Below are 20,502 nucleotides of genomic sequence, written 5' to 3' on the forward strand. Positions count from 1 at the left end.
TTCTGTGTGAGACTGCGACTTTATTTGCATACAAAATGCTATGCTACAGTGTTTTCCTGGAAATCACTGTAACGCAGAGCCGTAACTAGACCTTTTTGGTGCCCTGTGCCAGAGAGAGAATTGCCCCCACCACCCACCCCCTTCATTTTTTTCAATAGGGACATAAGGCACAAGCCTCGTGGGGAAGGGCATGACAAGATTGATCCCAGATAAAGCCCATGCTATGATTCCCCTTCCCACATTTTATATATAAAATGTGAGAGTTTGTTGTTATCCGTTACAATACCTTTTATTAAATAACACATTTCAATAAACTGTCATACCCAGGATTCAAACCTATAACCTGTTGCATTCTTACCAAACACCCTATCAGCATTGCAAATGAGCTGATCTATGTAGAGTGCAGCCACACATCTAATCACTTGCAGCTACACACTACATAGATCTGCTCAGCCACAATGCTGATAATTTTTTCACAAAGTACAAGGTATGCTTCATATAATTAGAATTATCTAGCTTATTTACCTTTCTATGCGAGGGCAGACAGCTCAATGAATAGATTGTCGGACTGCAATGCCACAGACATGGGTCCGAATCCTGGGTATGTCAGCATCTTTAAATTTAATAAAGGACAGTGTGACTGAATAACTAAGAAATCTCAAATTGTGTTCATGAATGTTTTATAGGTATTAGTGACAGAAGGAGTCAGGGTAGGAGACAGTGAGTGTCAGGTGATGCTGGGCTTCAAAAAGGAGGGAAGCTGCAAGTGAAAGTAATTAAAACAGATAATTGAGAAGTGCCGCTAACAGCGCCCCCTGTCCTGCAGCGCTATGTGCGGTGCCCCCTCCGCACACACCTAGTTACTTCACTGCTGTAACGTCACATTCTTGAGGGCTCTAGGAGTCTCACCCAAATAGAACTTTCAATTTGGATGGGGTGTGTTCAAACTGAAATCTAAATTGCAGTGTAGAAATTAAGCAGCCAGTATTTACCCTGCACAGAAACAATATAACCCACAGTATTCTAACTCTCTCTGCATGTTACATCTGCCCCACCTGCTGCGCAGAATGGCTTTGCCCAATTGCTAACTTTTTTGGTTTGCTAACAAACCTGAATAGCCCCCATAACACGGCTGAACTATTGTAACATTATGTATTGTGTATAGTAGTAGATCAAGTATTTCTCTACAGTTTGTTATGGAATCTATAGTGACTTTTTTAAAACTCAAAGGGGTATAGTTACTAGTTTCAGGAAAAGCAGGTTCTTGCACATTCATCCTATGCAAGTCTTTTTGGGGAGGGTAATAATGTACTTTTCCAAACTGCACGTGTACAAAAATGGGGCCATAAAAGTGGAACATGGAGATGCCGATAAACCATACCCCCAGAAATATGTCGGATTTTGTTGAGTTGATGATGGAATAATTTTTGTGAAGGAACATAAATAAACTAGATTTTAAACTGCGTATTTCTTCAGATAAAAATACTGCCTTAGAAACATAAGTAAGTTTTTTTAAAGGGGCAATCACTTACAAGGCAAAACCATGCCTTGTAAGTGATTACCCCTTTAAAAAACGTCTGAGGCTTGACCGGCATCCCGCAACTCTGGCAACGCCATTACATCCCACCCCCATGTTAGAACATTCATTATGTCCACACAGGGAACATTATTATTTTCAGTAGAACATGGGGGGTAATTCCAAGTTGATCGCAGCAGGATTTTTGATAGCAATTGGGCAAATCCATGGGGGTAATTCAAAGTTGATCGCAGCAGGAATTTTGTTAGCAGTTGGGCAAAACCATGTGCACTGCAGGGGAGGCAGATATAACATGTGCAGAAAGAGTTAGATTTGGGTGGGTTATTTTGTTTCTGTGCAGGGTAAATACTGGCTGCTTTATTTTTACACTGCAAATTCGATTGCAGATTGAACACACCACACCCAAATCTAACTCTCTCTGCACATGTTAAATCTGCCTCCCCTGCAGTGCACATGGTTTTGCCCAACTGCTAAAATAAAATCCTGCTGCGATCAACTTGGAATTACCCCCCATGTGCACTGCAGGGGAGGCAGATATAACATGTGCAGAGAGAGTTAGATTTGGGTGTGGCGTGTTCAATCTGCAATCTAATTTGCAGTGTAAAAATAAAGCAGCCAGTATTTACCCTGCACAGAAATAAAATAACCCACCCAAATCTAACTCTCTCTGCACGTTATATCTGCCTCCCCTGCAGTGCACATGGGCCCTCATTCCGAGTCGTTCGCTCGGTATTTTTCATCGCATCGCAATGAAAATCCGCTTAGTACGCATGCGCAATATTCGCACTGCGACTGCGCCAAGTAATTTAACAATGAAGATAGTATTTTTACTCACGGCTTTTTCATCGCTCCGGCGATCGTAATGTGATTGACAGGAAATGGGTGTTACTGGGCGGAAACACAGCGTTTTATGGGCGTGTGGATGAAAACGCTACCGTTTCCGGAAAAAACGCAGGAGTGGCTGGAGAAACGGGGGAGTGTCTGAGCGAACGCTGGGTGTGTTTGTGACGTCAAACCAGGAACGACAAGCACTGAACTGATCGCACAGGCAGAGTAAGGTTGAAGTTACTCAGAAACTGCAAAGTAGTTTGTAATCGCAATATTGCGAATACATTGGTCGCAATTTGAAGAAGCTAAGATACACTCCCAGTAGGCGTAGGCTTAGCGTGTGTAACTCTGCTAAATTCGCCTTGCGACCGATCAACTCGGAATGAGGGCCATGGTTTTGCCCAACTGCTAACAAAACTCCTGCTGCGATCAACTTGGAATTACCCCCATTGTTTCATTCCCAGAGTCATGTGCTCAATAACTGAGGATCTATGGCAGGGATGGGGAACCTTCGGCCCTCCAGCTGTTGTTGAACTACACATCCCAGCATGCCCTGCAACAATTTTAGCATGGCCAAATAGCAAAACTGTAGCAAGACATGCTGGTATGTGTAGTTCAACAACAGCTGGAGGGCCAAAGGTTCCCCATCCCTGATCTACAGAATTATTTGAAAACCCCGATTCTTAAGTTCCATATCAGATTAACCCTTTATAGTAGTAGTAGTAGTAGTAGACCATGACATCTAAGTGTTATTTAACCATTCACCGGAATGTAGTGGTATCAGTTATTTCTCGGTTTCTCTTTTGACCACACCCCCTCCTGCTATATAAAAGGATACTGAAGCTCCGGTCTGTGATTGCCAGGTGCCAGAGGTTAATCCTGAGATCATCGGCTGACATGTATGTCTCACAGTCACTGTTGACAGAGATGGAGTTGACATGATACATGTGACCATTAGAAAATATTCTCCTGGGGGACACTTCTACCATCAGATCCATGGGCTTTAGGACAGGCACCTGAAAACAGAAGATCTTAGGGTAACCGTATGTGAAGAGCTGAAGGGATGCATTGTTCTGGCTGATGAATAAGACAGGGAAAGCAGAAATGAAGGAAAAACAATTCCTTATTTTCAAGCTTTGAAAAATGCTCCATAATTATCAGGCCTGAAAATATTTTTGGAACTAATGTAAAGTCTGTGGGACTGATTAGGCGGTGGACAGCACATTGCCGGCTTCTCAGACCCGCCTGCTGCCTGACTGACTGATGTCAGTCAAAACTACACTGCCAGGACCAGTGACACTGTGTCCGAAGACGCAGCCTCTGACTTCGGCACTACCAGAAAATGGTGTTGACACCCCCCATTTTCTGGGACGCTCCCCGTCACTAACTCCAAATGCCAACAGAATGTTAATCATGCTGCGGCTTACAGGGCACTGCAACCAGCAGTCACATTCATTGCTATAGTTACCAGGCCCCACAGTTATCAGATAATATTGTATTTACTGTGCCCAACAACAGTCACACTGCTATAGTTACTGGGCTCCACAGCAGTCACATTACTATAGTTACTGGGCCCCACAGTAATCACATTATTATAGTTACTGGGCCCCACAGCAGTCACATTGCTATAGTTACTCGGCCCCACAGCAGTCACATTGCTATAGTTACAGGGCCCCACAGCAGTCACATTACTATAGTTACTGGGCTCCACAGCAGTCACATTACTATAGTTACTGGGCCCCACAGTAGTCACATTATTATAGTTACTGGGCCCCACAGCAGTCACATTGCTATAGTTACTCGTCCCCACAGGAGTCACATTGCTATAGTTACTGGGCCCCACAGCAGTCACATTACTATAGTTACTGGGCCCCACAGTAGTCACATTATTATAGTTACTGGGCCCCACAGCAGTCACATTGCTATAGTTACTCGGCCCCACAGCAGTCACATTGCTATAGTTACTGGGCCCCACAGCAGTCACATTGCTATAGTTACTGGGCCCAACAGTCACACTGCTATAGTTACTGGGCCCCACAGCAGTCACATTACTAAAGTAACTGGGCCCCAAGCAGTCACATTGCTATAGATACTGGTCCCTACAGCAGTCACATTATTATAGTTACTGGGCCTCACAGCAGTCACATTGCTATAGTTACTGGGCCCCACAGTAGTCACATTATTATGGTTACTGGGTCCCACAGCAGTCACATTGCTATAGTTACTGGGCCCCACAGCAGTCACATTATTATAGTTACTGGGCCCCACAGCAGTCACATTATTATAGTTACTGGGCCTCACAGAAGTCACATTGCTATTGTTACTGGGCCCCACAGTAGTCACATTATTATGGTTACTGGGCCCCACAGCAGTCACATTGCTATAGTTACTGGGCCCCACAGTAGTCACTTTACCATAGTTACTAGACCCCACGGCAGTCACACTGCTATAGTTACTGGGCCCCACAGCAGTCACATTGCTATAGTTACTGGGCTCCACAGCAGTCACATTACTATAGTTACTGGGCCCCACAGTAGTCACATTATTATAGCTACTGGGCCCCACAGCAGTCACATTGCTACAGTTACTGGGCCCCACAGCAGTCACATTACTATAGTTACTGGGCCCCACAGTAGTCACTTTACCATAGTTACTGGGCCCCACAGCAGTCACATTGCTATGGTTACTGGGTCCCACAGCAGTCACATTACTATAGTTACTGGGTCCCACAGCAGTCACATTGCTATAGTTACTGGGTCCCACAGCAGTCACATTTCTATAGTAACTGGGCCACACAGCAGTCACATTGCTGTAGTTACTGGGCCCCACAGCAGTCATATTGCTATAGTAACTGGGCCCCACAGCAGTCACATTGCTATAGTTACTGGGCCCCACAGTAGTCACATTATTATGGTTACTGGGCCCCACTGCAGTCACATTGCTATAGTTACTGGGCCCCACAGTAGTCACTTTACCATAGTTACTGGGCCCCACAGCAGTCACATTGCCGTAGTTACTGGGCCCCACAGCAGTCACATTGCTATAGTAACTGGGTCCCACAGCAGTCACATTGCTATAGTTACTGGGCCCCACAGCAGTCACATTACTATAGTTACTGGGCCCCACAGCAGTCACATTGCTATAGTTACTTGGCCCCACAGCAGTCACATTGCTATAGTTACTTGGCCCCACAGTAGTCACTTTACCATAGTTACTGGGCCCCACAGCAGTCACATTGCTATAGTTACTGGGCCCCACAGCAGCCAAATTGCTATAGTTACTGGGCCCCACAGCAGTCACATTGCTGTAATTACTGGGCCCCACAGCAGTCACATTGCTATAGTTACTGGGCCCAACAGCAGTCACATTGCTATAGTTACTGGGCCCCACAGTAGTCACATTATTATGGTTACTGGGCCCCACAGCAGTCACATTGCTATAGTTACTGGGCCCCACAGCAGTCATATTATTATAGTTACTGGGCCCCACAGCAGTCACATTGCTATAGTTACTGGGCCCCACGGCAGTCACATTATTATAGTTACTGGGCCCCATAGCAGTCACATTGCTATAGTTACTGGGCCCCACAGTAGTCACATTATTATGGTTACTGGGCCCCACAGCAGTCACATTGCTATAGTTACTGGGTCCCACAGTAGTCACTTTACCATAGTTACTGGGCCCCACAGCAGTCACATTGCTATAGTTACTGGGCCCCACAGCAGTCACATTGCTATAGTTACTGGGCCCCACAGCAGTCACATTGCTATAGTTACTGGGCCCCACAGTAGTCACATTGCTATAGTTACTTGGCCCCACAGCAGTTACATTGCTATAGTTACTGGGCCCCACAGTAGTCACTTTACCATAGTAACTGGGCCCCACAGCAGTAACATTGCTATAGTTACTGGCCCCCACAGCAGCCACATTGCTATAGTAACTGGGCCCCACAGCAGTCACATTGCTGTAGTTACTGGGCCCCACAGCAGTCACATTGCTATAGTTACTGGGCCCCACAGCAGTCACATTGCTATAGTTACTGGGCCCCACAGTAGTCACATTATTATGGTTACTGGGCCCCACAGCAGTCACATTGCTATAGTTACTGGGCCCCACAGCAGTCACATTATTATAGTTACTGGGCCCCACAGCAGTCACATTGCTATAGTTACTGGGCCCCACAGCAGTCACATTATTATAGTTACTGGGCCCCACAGCAGTCACATTGCTATAGTTACTGGGCCCCACAGTAGTCACATTATTATGGTTACTGGGCCCCACAGCAGTCACATTGCTATAGTTACTGGGCCCCACAGTAGTCACTTTACCATAGTTACTGGGCCCCACAGCAGTCACATTGCTATAGTTACTGGGCCCCACAGCAGTCACATTGCTATAGTAACTGGGCCCCACAGCAGTCACATTGCTATAGTTACTGGGCCCCACAGCAGTCACATTACTATAGTTACTGGGCCCCACAGCAGTCACATTGCTATAGTTACTGGTCCCCACAACAGTCACATTGCTATAGTTACTGGGCCCCACAGCAGTCACATTATTATAGTTACTGGGCCCCACAGCAGTCACATGGCTATAGTTACTGGGCCCCACAGCAGTCACATTGCTATAGTTACTGGGCTCCACAGCAGTCACATTACTATAGTTACTGGGCCCCACATTAGTCACATTATTATAGTTACTGGTCCCCACAGCAGTCACATTGCTATAGTTACTGGGCCCCACAGCAGTCACATTGCTATAGTTACTGGGCTCCACAGCAGTCACATTACTATAGTTACTGGGCCCCACATTAGTCACATTATTATAGTTACTGGTCCCCACAGCAGTCACATTGCTATAGTTACTGGGCCCCACAGTAGTCACTTTACCATAGTTACTGGGCCGCACAGCAGTCACATTGCTGTAGTTACTGGGCCCCACAGTAGTCACTTTACCATAGTTACTGGGCCCCACAGCAGTCACATTGCTATAGTTACTGGGCCCCACAGCAGTCACATTACTATAGTTACTGGGCCCCACAGCAGTCACATTGCTATAGTTACTGGGCCCCACAGTAGTCACTTTACCATAGTTACTGGGCCCCACAGCAGTCACATTGCTATAGTTACTGGGTCCCACAGTAGTCACTTTACCATAGTTACTGGGCCCCACAGCAGTCACATTGCTATAGTAATTGGGCCCCACAGCAGTCACATTACTATAGTTACTGGGCTCCACAGCAGTCACATTACTATAGTTACTGGGCCCCACAGCAGTCACATTGCTATAGTTACTGGGCCCCACAGTAGTCACTTTACCATAGTTACTGGGCCCCACAGCAGTCACATTGCTATAGTTACTGGGCCCCACAGCAGCCAAATTGCTATAGTTACTGGGCCCCACAGCAGTCACATTGCTGTAATTACTGGGCCCCACAGCAGTCACATTGCTATAGTTACTGGGCCCAACAGCAGTCACATTGCTATAGTTACTGGGCCCCACAGTAGTCACATTATTATGGTTACTGGGCCCCACAGCAGTCACATTGCTATAGTTACTGGGCCCCACAGTAGTCACATTATTATGGTTACTGGGCCCCACAGCAGTCACATTACTATAGTTACTAGACCCCACAGCAGTCACATTGCTATAGTTACTGGGCCCCACAGCAGTCATATTATTATAGTTACTGGGCCCCACAGCAGTCACATTGCTATAGTTACTGGGCCCCACGGCAGTCACATTATTATAGTTACTGGGCCCCATAGCAGTCACATTGCTATAGTTACTGGGCCCCACAGTAGTCACATTGCTATAGTTACTGGGCCCCACAGTAGTCACTTTACCATAGTTACTGGGCCCCACAGCAGTCACATTGCTATAGTTACTGGGCCCCACAGCAGTCACATTGCTATAGTTACTGGGCCCCACAGCAGTCACATTACTATAGTTACTGGGCCTTACAGCAGTCACATTGCTATAGTAACTGTGTCCCACAGCAGTCACATTGCTATAGTTACTGGGGCCCACAGCAGTCACTTTACCATAGTTACTGGGCCCCACAGCAGTCACATTGCTATAGTTATTGGGCCCCACAGCAGTCACATTACTATAGTTACGGGGCCCCACAGCAGTCACATTACTATAATTACTAGACCCCACAGCAGTCACATTACTATAGTTACTGGGCCCCACAGTAGTCACATTATCATAGTTACTGGGCCCCACAGCAGTCACATTACTATAGTTATTGGGCCCCACAGCAGTCACATTACTATAGTAACTGGGCCCCACAGCAGTCACATTACTATAGTAACTGGGCCCCACAGCAGTCACATTGCTATAGTTACTGGGCCCCACAGTTATCGGTAAATATTGTATTCCTCGGCCCCACATTAATCACATTGCTATAGTTACGGGGCCCCACAGTGATCGTATCACTATAGTTACTGGGTCCCACAGTGATCGTATCACTACAGTTACTGGGCCCCACAGTGATCGTATCACTACAGTTACTGGGCCCCACAGTGATCGTATCACTACTGTTACTGGGCCCCACAGTGATCGTATCACTACAGTTAATGGGCCCCACAGCAGTCGCATTGTTATAGCTACCAGACCGCACAGCAGTCATATTGCTATAGTTACAGGGCCCATGGTGATTACACTGCGATAGTTACGTCATAGCATGTGACCAAGCACAATACCAAAAACGTCCCACCTGTAATGAGGTCACTGTGGAAAGATCTTTCATTTTCCCTTCTTCATCTTTAAGGTTGTAACCTTCCGGCCTTTTATCACGTTCACTAATTTTCCATAACTTGATTGTTTTATCTAGAATTATAAAAAACATCAGTGTTACATTCAAATATTTCCCCACAATATTCTGTTTTATACTTAACCTGTAAACACCATGCTCAGAATGGAGGGAAACAGACAGCTAGCAAGGCAGGCTCCAGAGGAAGCCATTACTGGGGTCAAGTATAATATACAGAGCCATATTCGCTACTGCAGAAGACACATCTGTACATACTGTGTCCCGCCACGCATGTAGTGTTCACTCTAGGATTTTTTAAGGGCAGGGTGCTGATCATTGAGGAGGGCACATTTTTATTTTGAAGGGCACATTTTTGATGTGACTATTTGTGCACAAAGCATAGTGCATATGTTTATAGTTTTTGGACATATATTTTCCCCTCAGTATATCATATACCCCTATATACATATAGGACACCCATGTAACACCCAACATCTGTACTGAGGGGTGTAGTATGGTTTGCTGGCGGCCGGGCTCCCGGCGACCAGCATACCGCCGCCGGGAGCCCGACCGCCGGCATACCGACAGCGTGGCGAGCGCAAATGAGCACCTTGCGGGCTCGCTGCGCTCGCCACGCTGCGGGCACGGTGGCGCGCCACGCTATTTTATTCTCCCTCCAGGGGGGTCGTGGGCCCCCACGAGGGAGAAGACCTGTCGGTATACCGGGTGTCGGGATTCCGGCGCCAGTATACTGTGTGCCGGGATCCCGACATTCGGCATACTGAAGACCACCCGTACTGAGAAACATACTGTATGTGTCCAGTCTTCTTGAAAGATTGACTGTAGCATATACATACGGTACGCTCCCCCCCACCTCCTCCCTACCTCCTCCCTTCTCAGGAGACGCAGGGAACCACTGGTACTGTCAGTGTGTGTGTGTGTGTGTGTGTGTGTGTGTGTGTGTGTGTGTCTGTGTATTCTGGCTCTGACAGAAGGCTGCACTGTATTCTTGAGTCTGAGAAATCCCAGAAATATCTCTTAGAGGTCAGAATATTTTTTTTTCCAGTTTTCCTACTCTAAAAACTAGGTGCGTCTTATGGTCCGGTGCGTCTTATGGTCCGAAAAATACGGTAAGTAGATAATTCTAAATGTCTCCTCTAGTGCTGAAGTGGTTATAATCCGTATGTGTTATAAAACAGAAAAGCTAAGCAGAGGGTTAAAATATATAGTTAAAAAAAAAAAGTCTGTTCTACTAAGGCATAGGTTCTCAAACTCGGTCCTCAGGACCCCACACAGTGCATGTTTTGCAGGTAACCCAGCAGGTACACAGGTGTATTAATTACTCACTGACTCATTTTAAAAGGTCCACAGCTGGAGCTAATTATTTCACTTGCGATTCTGTGAGGGACCTGCAAAACATGCACTGTGTGGGGTCCTGAGGACCGAGTTTGAGAACCTGTGTACTAGGGAAATACTGTAAGCAGTACATGCTCACTGCTTTCCCTGTTCTTTCCCTCTTTATCAGAGTGCTGTGTTATGCAGGCAGCCACAGCAGTGACGTCATTTACAGTGCCTCCTCTGCCATCCAGTTCGCTCAGGATGGAAATTGTGTTCCAATTTAAGAGATGGGCAGGGAGTAGACAATAACATTGGAACATGCATTCTGACTGTTGCATTCTGTATACAAGGGGGTGATTTATCGTCCTGCAGGGTGCACTGAAAAAGGGCAGGGTGCTTTTTCACATTTCAAAAATGGGCAGGGTGCAGCACCCTGCTGAAACAGCCTAGAAGGAACTGTAGCTGTTTACTGATGCCAAACTGAACTTAGAGGGAACAAGGAAAAACGGGGTAGGAACTAGAACATTATGAGATACTTTTTATAACCATCTACTCAGGGGCGTTTTAAGAGAAGAGGGGACCCACGTGCACCCTCCGTCGCGGGCCCCCTCCTCTCCGGCAGCAGAAGACTCTGGCATAATGCCAAAGTCTACTGCACATGCGCAGGTCTCCGGGAACATGGCGCCCGAGCCTTGTTCCCGGGGACATCTCCAGTGCGCATGCGCCCATTTTCCGAGTGATCTGTGCCCGCACAGCAGGGCCTCCGTAGCGGGACTCCGGAGGGGTAAGTATATTCTACGGGTGCAGTGTGTGCAGTGTGGGCCCCCCTGGATCCAGGGGCAAGTGTGCAGCGCACACACTGCACCCATTATAGAAACACCTATGTATCTACTATAAAATAGCTTACACACACATCATATTGCACCATGTCATATCCCACATATACGGTAAGGGCCCTGCTTAATTGGGTATATCTAAGCGAGGTATGTAGGGTTACTAAGATGTGCCAGAAGTTTGCCTTATAGCTACAGTGCACCTCACTGTCTTTTTCTTTAACAAACTGGTAAAGGAATACATTTAAAAAAGTGACTTTCATGTCTAAAATACGAGCGTGGTATAGAAGTCAACACATGAAAAGGTCACCATGGGAAATCGTTGACACAAAAAAATGTCGACATGCCATTTTCTTATTTTTTGGGGTCTTGTTTTCACGGCATAGCACAGGGAACCCCAATTAGTGAAATGCGTCCCCTTGTTTGGCTCACTTAGCTTGCCATGCTGCAGGTTACTATTCCCAATTGTAGTTCACGTGGATGGTAAAGTAAGATAAAGGTATAAAAAGTTGTGTCGGCACATGCCGACCATATGTTTGTGGAACATTTGAACCTGTCGACCTTATCTAGTGTTGACCTTTCGTCAGTGTCAACCTCATGCATGTCGACCATATGGGGTTGACCTAATGACTGTGAACCTAGACATTGTCTATACATTGGAACCCCTCAAATACAGCTGTTCATTGTTTGTGAAAGGCTAAAGTTAAAAATACATTTAACCTCATGGACGGCATATAGAGGCTGATTCTGATTTAGGGAATAAAGTAAGCGCAAGTAACGGTGCACCTGGACAAACCATGACGCAATGCTAGGGGTGCAAATGCAAAAAATAATAATTGTTTTTGCATGCAGGGTAAATACCGGCTACTTTTGCATGTACAGTAGCCCATAAGTACTGGTCACTTTTTCGATTTCAGTTTGGCCACACCCCTTCCGCATCTCTGCACGCTAAATCTGCCCCACCTGCAGTGCAACATGGTATGTACAGCAGCACAGTTACTTACTGTTTCTTACTTTATTCCCAAATCAGAATCAGGCCCTTAGTGCATAGCATTAACTGCACTGTCTCTGCGGAGGAGCGCACATCTAATAAACACTATCTGTCTCCTGTAACAGCTCAGCAGGCAGATGATCCATGATCCTACCATTTGTAGACAGAAGGGAGTGGGCTGCGTTCTGCTGCGGGAGCCATTTAATCTTGTTAATTTTTTCTTCTATTTCCAAGCTCTTCAAATAATCAAATTCGGGCTCGTGGCTCTGGAAAGTGCTGTACACATTGTACTCGCCCTGACTGCAGGGTTCATTCTTACACTAAGGAGGAAACAATGAAGAAGAACATACATTACACACACGCACACAGTACAGAGGATACATGTTTGATATACAGTGCTAATGAACCATTGCTATAGGGTTAAAGAGACACTGACCTGCAACCTACAGACCATTTCCACAGTGTAATATTGTCCTGCCCCTATCTGTCCCACTTCTTTCCAATCCCAATTCCTGAATGACTTTGCTGGTATTAGTGGCTGAGCCCAATGTTATAGACTGTACACACCTGTGTGTGTTTTCCCTTATGTTTGGTCCTTTAATGTATTTAACATCAAGATTTAGCTCAGGTTACAGCAATCTGCCCCCCCAAAAAAACACCTAAAAAAAACTGCATTAAAACCACATTGTTATATTATTCTGTTCCAGGTTTTAATGCAGTTTTTTTGTGTGTGTGCAATGCTGCTAAAATCTGCTAGCGATCGAACAACTCGGAATGACCCCCATAATAGGTGTTCAGTTTTGTGTCTCATGAATATTAGTCTGTCGGTATCAGTCCTCTCTCATGAGACACAAAACTGAACACCTATTATGGGGGTCATTCCGAGTTGTTCGCTCGCTAGCAGATTTTAGCAGCATTGCACACGCTAGGCCGCCGCCCTCTGGGAGTGTATCTTAGCTTAGCAGAATTGCGAACGAAAGATTAGCAGAATTGCGAATAGAAAATTCTTAGCAGTTTCTGAGTAGCTCCAGACTTACTCAGCCATTGCGACCAGCTCAGTCCTTTTCGTTCCTGGTTTGACGTCACAAACACACCCAGCGTTCGGCCAGACACTCCCCCATTTCTCCAGACACTCCCGCGTTTTTCCCTGACACGCCTGTGTTTTTCCGCACACTCCCAGAAAACGGCCAGTTTCCGCCCAGAAACACCCACTTCCTGTCAATCACACTCTGATCACTTCAACGATGAAAATTCTTCGTTCGGACGTGAGTAAATCTACTAAGTTTTGTGTTAAAATACTTACCGCATGCGCACTGCGTACCATGCGCATGCGCATTTTAGCCTTTAATCGCTCCGTTGCGAAAATCGGCAACGAGCAAACAACTCGGAATGACCCCCTATGAAGTAAACGGGTTCCCCGGCTACCCTGTGTAGTTCACATGTATGTAATACGTGTATGTGCTATATGAGCATACAAAATGAATTAGAACTGGTTCCAATGCAGTCAGGAACTGTGTGTACTGATCCATATCCAGCAGCCAGACACCATGTGTAGTGATCCAAATCCAGCAGTTAAGTGCCCCATACACTAGAACGATAATGCCCGATTTCGGACATTCGGCCCGATATATCGGATGAAATCGGGCATTTTGGAGGTGTTTCCGATCCGATGCGCGTTCCCGTGAGCATCGGATTGGATCCTCCAGATTGACCGTGCTGCACTAACGATCATGTCCAACCCCGCAGGCATGGCTGGGATCGCCCAGGATACATTGTATATAAATGGAAAGCATACAATGTATCTTGGCCGATCCTTGCACCCAGGAGGCTGCCAGGGTGATCGCCTGATATATGACAGTCGGGTCAGACATGTCGCGTTAGTGTATGGGGCCCTTTAGGGACCGTATGTACAGGTGTGGATCATAGGGTCGACAGTAACTAGGTCGACATTAATTAGGTTGACCGTGACTAGGTCGACACCAGAAATAGGTCGACGCAGTCATTAGGTCGACATGGAAAAGGTCGTCATGGAAAAAGGTCGACATGAGTTTTTGAATATATTTTTTGGTGTGGTTGTCTTTGCAAAGTGACCAGGAACTCCAATTAGTGCACCGTGTCCCCTCGCTGCGCTCAGCACAGGTTACTATTCCCAATCGTTGTCCACGTGGATCGTAAAGCATGAAAAAGTTCAAAAAAATGGGAAAAAAGAAGGAAAAACTCTAGTGACCATGTCTACCTAATGCATGTCGACCAATAGTGGTCGACCTAATGAGTGTCAACCTAAGTGCTGTCAACCTAAAGACCGTATACCGTGTGTACTGATCCACATCCAGCAGCCAGGCACCGCGAGTACTGATCCAGGTCTCCAGGTCTATGGGGTATATGCAATTGCGGTCGAATTCCCGAAAATGTCGAAAAACTGGACATTTCCGCCCAAAAAAAAATTCGACAATGCAATTCAGTACTTTTCGCCAAAAAAACGGACTTTCCAAATTCGACTTTTTGAAATTCGACATTTCTGCAATGGTACAAATGCGGCAATTCGACAAAAGTATATTCAATTGAAGATTGTAAATTCGACAACAGTGCTTTTAGACAGTAAATTCGTCATTTTCAATCCGCCACACTTTGCTGGCGGAATCTAATAAAAAAATTTAAAAACATGTTTTTTTTTGTGTTTTTTTTATTGGTAATAGCATATCTATTTATATTAGAAGGGATTAGGTACTTGGTTTGTCTATTTTGGAGGCACAAGTATTATTTATATATTTAAAAAAAAAATATTTTTTTTTATGGAATGGTAAAAAAACCCAGCTTTGGGCTCTTTGAGCCGGTCCTGGTTCTAAAAATCTGGGGGGAAAACTGACAGGGGATCCCCCGTATTTTTAAAACCAGCACCGGGCTCTGTGCCTGGTGCTGGTGCAAAAAATACGGGGGACAAAAAGCGTAGGGGTCCCCCGTATTTTTTACACCAGCATCGGGCTCCATTAGCTGGGTAGATAATGCCACAGCCGGGGGACTTTTATACTGGTCCCTGCGGTCGTGGCATTAAATACGCAACTAGTCACCCCTGGCCGGGGTACCCTGGAGGAGTGGGGACCCCTTCAATCAAGGGGTCCCCCCCTCCAGCCACCTAAGGGCCAGGGGTGAAGCCCGAGGCTGTCCCCCCCATCCAAGGGCTGCGGATGGGGGGCTGATAGCCTTTTGAAAAATGAAAGAATATTGTTTTTTTTTCCAGTAGTACTACAAGTCCCAGCAAGTCTCCCCCGCAAGCTGGTACTTGGAGAACCACAAGTACAAGTACCAGCATGCGGGAGAAAAACGGGCCCGCTGGTACCTGTAGTTCTACTGGAAAAAAACAACCAAATAAAAACAGGACATGCACACCGTGAGAGTAAAACTTTATTTCACACATGTCGACACACACATACTTACCTATGTTCACACGCCGACCTCTGTCCACTTGTCCAAGTAGAATCCACGGTGTACCTGAAAATAAAATTATACTCACCTCAATCCAGTGTCCTGTGATTTGTAATCCACGTACTTGGCAAAACAAAAAAACGAATACCCGGACCACACGGACTGAAAGGGGTCCCATGTTTACACATGGGACCCCTTTCCCCGAATGCAGAGACCCCCCGTGACTCCTGTCACAGAAAGGTCCCTTCAGCCAATCAGGAAGCGACACTTCGTGGCACTCTCCTGATTGGCTGTATGCGCGTCTGAGCTGGCAGACAGCGCATCGCACAGCTCCCTCCATTAGTTTCAATGGTGGGAACTTTGCGGTCAGCGGTGGGGTTACCTCACCGCTGACCGCAAAGTTCCACCCATTGAAAGTAATGGAGGGGGCTGTGCAATGCGCGTCTGAGCTCAGACGCGCAGAGCCAATCAGGTGAGTGCCACGAAGTGGCGCTTCCTGATTGGCTGAAGGGACCTTTCTGTGACAGGAGTCACGGGGGGTCTCTGCATTCGGGGAAAGGGGTCCCATGTGTAAACATGGGACCCCTTTCAGTCCGTGTGGTCCGGGTATTCGTTTTTTTGTTTTGCCAAGTACGAGGATTACAAATCACAGGACACTGGATTGAGGTGAGTATAATTTTATTCACAGGTACTCCGGATCGTCGGCGACATTGGAGACGTGGCAGACGGCGGGTCAACATAGGTAAGTATGTATGTGTCGGCATGTATGAAATAAACTTTTACTTTCACGGTGTGTGTCTCCTGTTTTTATTTGGGTATTTTTTTCCAGTAGAACTACAGGTACCAGCGGGCCCATTTTTCCACCCGCATGCTGGTACTTGTGGTTCTCCAAGTACCAGCTTGCGGGAGAGGCTTGCTGGGACTTGTAGTACTACTGGAAAAAAAAACAATATTCTTTCATTTTTCAAAAGGCTATCAGCCCCCCATCCGCAGCCCTTGGATGGGGGGGGGACTGCCTTGGGCTTCACCCCTGGCCCTTGGGTGGCTGGGGGGATGACCCCTTGATTGAAGGGGTCCCCACTTCTCCAGGGTACCCCGGCCAGGGGTGACTAGTTGGGTATTTAATGCCACGGCCGCAGGGCGCTGTATGAAAGTGACCCCCGGCTGTGGCATTATCTGTCCAGCTAGTGGAGCCCGGTGCTGGTGTAAAAAATACGGGGGACCGCTACGCTTTTTGTCCCCCGTATTTTTTGAACCAGCACCAGGCGCAGAGCCCGGTGCTGGTTTTAAAAATACGGGGGATCCCCTGTCAGTTTTTCCCCCGAATTTTTAGAACCAGGACCGGCTCGAAGAGCCCGAGGCTGGTTATGCTTAGGAGGGGGGACCCCACGCAATTTTTTTTCGGGATTTTTACCGTTTTTACCCATTTTTTAAACATTTTTAAAAATCTAATCAAAATCCGTCAAATCGGCCGTTTTTCGACAGCGGGACTGTCGAATCCGTTTTTTATTGAATATGTTGAATTCCGGCACCCACCTGCCAGAATTCGACGGTCGAATTGTGTCGAATTAAAAAACGGGCGAAAAATTGCTGCGATTCGCCGGCAATTGCATATACCCCTATGTGACTGACCTCACAGCGTAATTTGTACTGAGCTCCTCTTTATACTGTAAATCATGAGAGACAGAGGAGAGGGACCTAACCACCACCATAAGTTAAAACATGTCATTAAGATGACATATTATAACAATTATAAGACAAATAATAAAGGAAAAGCACGAACAGATAAGGGCAAATGCCAGCACACTGCACCTACTTACTAATTACTACCTACTATTTATATCGATTTTATTGTACCTATATCCCAATATACTATGTGAATCCTTATGTGAAAAGACTTTCATAGTTTACACACTTTTTCCTTCTGTACACTAGTGCAGCCAATTAAATATCGGGCTTGTTTTAATTGCACATTCTGTCCTCCGTCCTACATTTCTTTAGAATATCTAAAGATGTTATAAACATAGAGGAAAAAAATTGGCTCAGAAGCTGGGAATCTTAGTTACTGCAGACAGAAGGGACCGACACAACTACACCTATACGTCATGTAGAAATGACTGCTTAATTATCAGCAATATTGGTCATACGGCGAATAATAACAGCGAGAGATAAAGGGAGGGGGAGGGGGATAACTCTGCTTTGCTCCTTCAGACAGGACTCTGTATCGTTTTGTTACTCTTCATGTTTTCAAGGACTGCTGACACAGGCAGGAGCCGAGATGCTGCAGACATGGGTACCAGTTATACAACACTAATGAAACTGTCATCCAAGCAGGCAGAGAGATTGATGTGCTAGAATCCCAGATACCCGAGTGTGCTACTGAAACAATGGTGTGAATGTCATAAGAGCTATAGAAGTGAATACAAGTAAATGCCCAGGTGAAATGCTGTTATCATTAGGCCAATGTGTGCTAGAAAGGTCACCAAGGGAAATAGAGACAATTCTATGGTAGCACAGGGTTCTAAGGCAAATCCTGATTAGCAACAAGAGTACATAATGTTCACCAGTGACCACCAAGTGTACGGATCCCATTAAACTGTGGACTGTAACCTCTCCTATATTAAAATGTTCTATTTGTCTTTTATTTTCATGACTGGCGGCCAAAATAAACAACAACAATGGTATCATATTAGCCGCAGTAAGTTACCGCGGCTAAAGGTCTCGCCAGGGGCTATCCTATTAAATCCCGATATGTCACAGCTCGCGCCAGCTTATTCGCACAGCAGGCAAAACCAAATCCCCAGAAACAACCCCGTTTTGAAGCGAAAACAGGGCTGTTTCTCACAAAAACACACAGGTTTCACTGAACCTGGGTGTTTTCGGGAGAAAAGGCATTTTGTTATGGCCGATCTAACTGGATAGCCTGTAAAATAAAAAATAATAATCGGTGAAACATCGGGAAAAACGGATGTTTTTCACACCCCATGTTTTACCGTGGCTAATAGGAGACCGCCTTCAACAGTTGTCCACTACACACTGTTATATTTTTTTAAAATAGTCTGACAGTCATTTCTTTTGTTTACTTTTTCAGTTATCATAAAATTCTCTTTGCTCTCCACATAATAAAAACTCCTGAGATAAATGACCAATGGAGACTGTAGAGCTGGTGGGAGAGGGAAAAATCATTTGTATTAATCACATCTTACATGATATTCCAATAACAAAAAGAAATAGAAATATTTTTTGTTTCAATCTGTTGGTGAAATGGTTATTTTTGACATCCCACTTTTCACCCCAGCTTTGTTTTATATATAGGATGGTAAGTACACTGGAGACCTACCTCAGGTTCCCTTTGGAATATTACGACACGACCCCCCTTGTCCCCGGTTGCCAGCAGCTCTCCAGTGTGATTAAACTCAACTGTAGAAATGATATCAGCTGTAAGAGAAGTATGATAATAATTAATAATAAGAATCCTCATCATCATAATATACATCACACAGAAAATCTGCACAAACTACTGTATAATACATGCCATTATTTTCATTTCAGCAATGATTACTTCCAGAGAATGTTTACTTCTGGCTTTTCTACCAAGATTTCCAATGTTTAAGATCTCTACGTTGCTTCTGCATTTTGTAATAAGTGCTGTCCTGCATTGCAGTGGGTAGATAACACATCATAGATTGCCTGAGTACTCCCACCGGGTGTGGTATAACGGGATCGGTATGTGATCCCACCACACGGGATGCCGAATGTCAGTACACCGACATCGTCATCCTGGGCGCTAGTATGCCAGCAGAGGGGCGAGCGTAATGAAGCTTAGCTTGCCACAAGTTCTATTCTCCCTCTATGGGTGTCGTGGACATCCGTAGAGGGGAAATCACCTACTTTACCAGTATTCCGGCGGTGGTATAGTATCCCCGTCGGGATCCCGGCGTTGGTATTGATACAGCCAAGATCCCGACGGGCAGTATGTTAACCGCAAACTGGTATAACATGTCAACGTTCACAATGCAGTCTAACACAAACCCTAATCCTAGGGGCATATTTAAAGAGGAAGAGGCCCGTGAGCAGCCCCCTTCCGGGTCCCCTTTTCGCCAGCTGGCTGCCGGCAGCGCTGAGCACTAGTAGACTCTAGCGCTGTGATATTCTACTGCGTATGCAAATCCTGCACTCATATTCTTCAATAATACCGCTCCAGAGTCCTGCGCTGGCAGTGGTAGCTGTGAAAAATCACTGGGAAAATGGCTGCTGCGCCAATTTCTCAGTGATTTTGCCTCGCTGCCACTGCAGGACTCCAGAGAGGTAAGTATTGAAGAATATGGGTGCAGGCTGTGCGGTGTGGGCCCCCCTGCCACCAGAGGCCTGTGTGCACCTCACAGACTGCACCCATTATAGATACATCACTGTCCTAGTCCTAATTGAAGCCTAACCCAAACACTAACTGAAGCCTAACAACCCTAAATTCATGTGTCTACATTCTGGCTGTCGACATTCTGACAAAATGTCGACATTCAGACCATGTTAACGTTATGGTGGCCACATTCCGAATGTCGGCATAATGACTGCATACCCCCCCCCCCCATACTGAAATACCGTAGCATAATCCGAGCTTCCTGCTTTAAACTATCTGAAGTAATATATTTAGAACGTAAGTAACGCGGACCATACATCTAATGGGCAAATCCTGATTTCCCAAAGTTGATGCACCAATTGGCGACCCAATTTGCAAATTGCCATAGTCCTATAATTGGTGATTTCGGGGTAGTGGCACAATACAATATGTTAAAAA

General features: G+C 45.9%; 1 protein-coding gene across 4 annotated transcripts in view; it reads right to left on the reverse strand.

The window, feature by feature from the left end:
• Positions 1 to 20,502, reverse strand: part of PPP2R2C (protein phosphatase 2 regulatory subunit Bgamma) — a 319,744-nt gene that overhangs the window by 76,265 nt on the left and 222,977 nt on the right. For all 4 annotated transcript variants that reach the window (XM_063923619.1, XM_063923610.1, XM_063923638.1 and 1 more), the window contains 4 exons: positions 19,048 to 19,145; positions 12,439 to 12,604; positions 9,087 to 9,199; positions 3,204 to 3,381 (listed from right to left, as the gene is read on the reverse strand). In XM_063923619.1, coding sequence (XP_063779689.1) covers positions 3,204 to 3,381; positions 9,087 to 9,199; positions 12,439 to 12,604; positions 19,048 to 19,145 — 555 coding nt within the window. The remainder of the gene's footprint in view (positions 1 to 3,203; positions 3,382 to 9,086; positions 9,200 to 12,438; positions 12,605 to 19,047; positions 19,146 to 20,502) is intronic.

This window comes from Pseudophryne corroboree, chromosome 1 (assembly GCF_028390025.1).
Source record: "Pseudophryne corroboree isolate aPseCor3 chromosome 1, aPseCor3.hap2, whole genome shotgun sequence".
Classification (NCBI taxonomy): Eukaryota; Metazoa; Chordata; class Amphibia; order Anura; family Myobatrachidae; genus Pseudophryne; species Pseudophryne corroboree.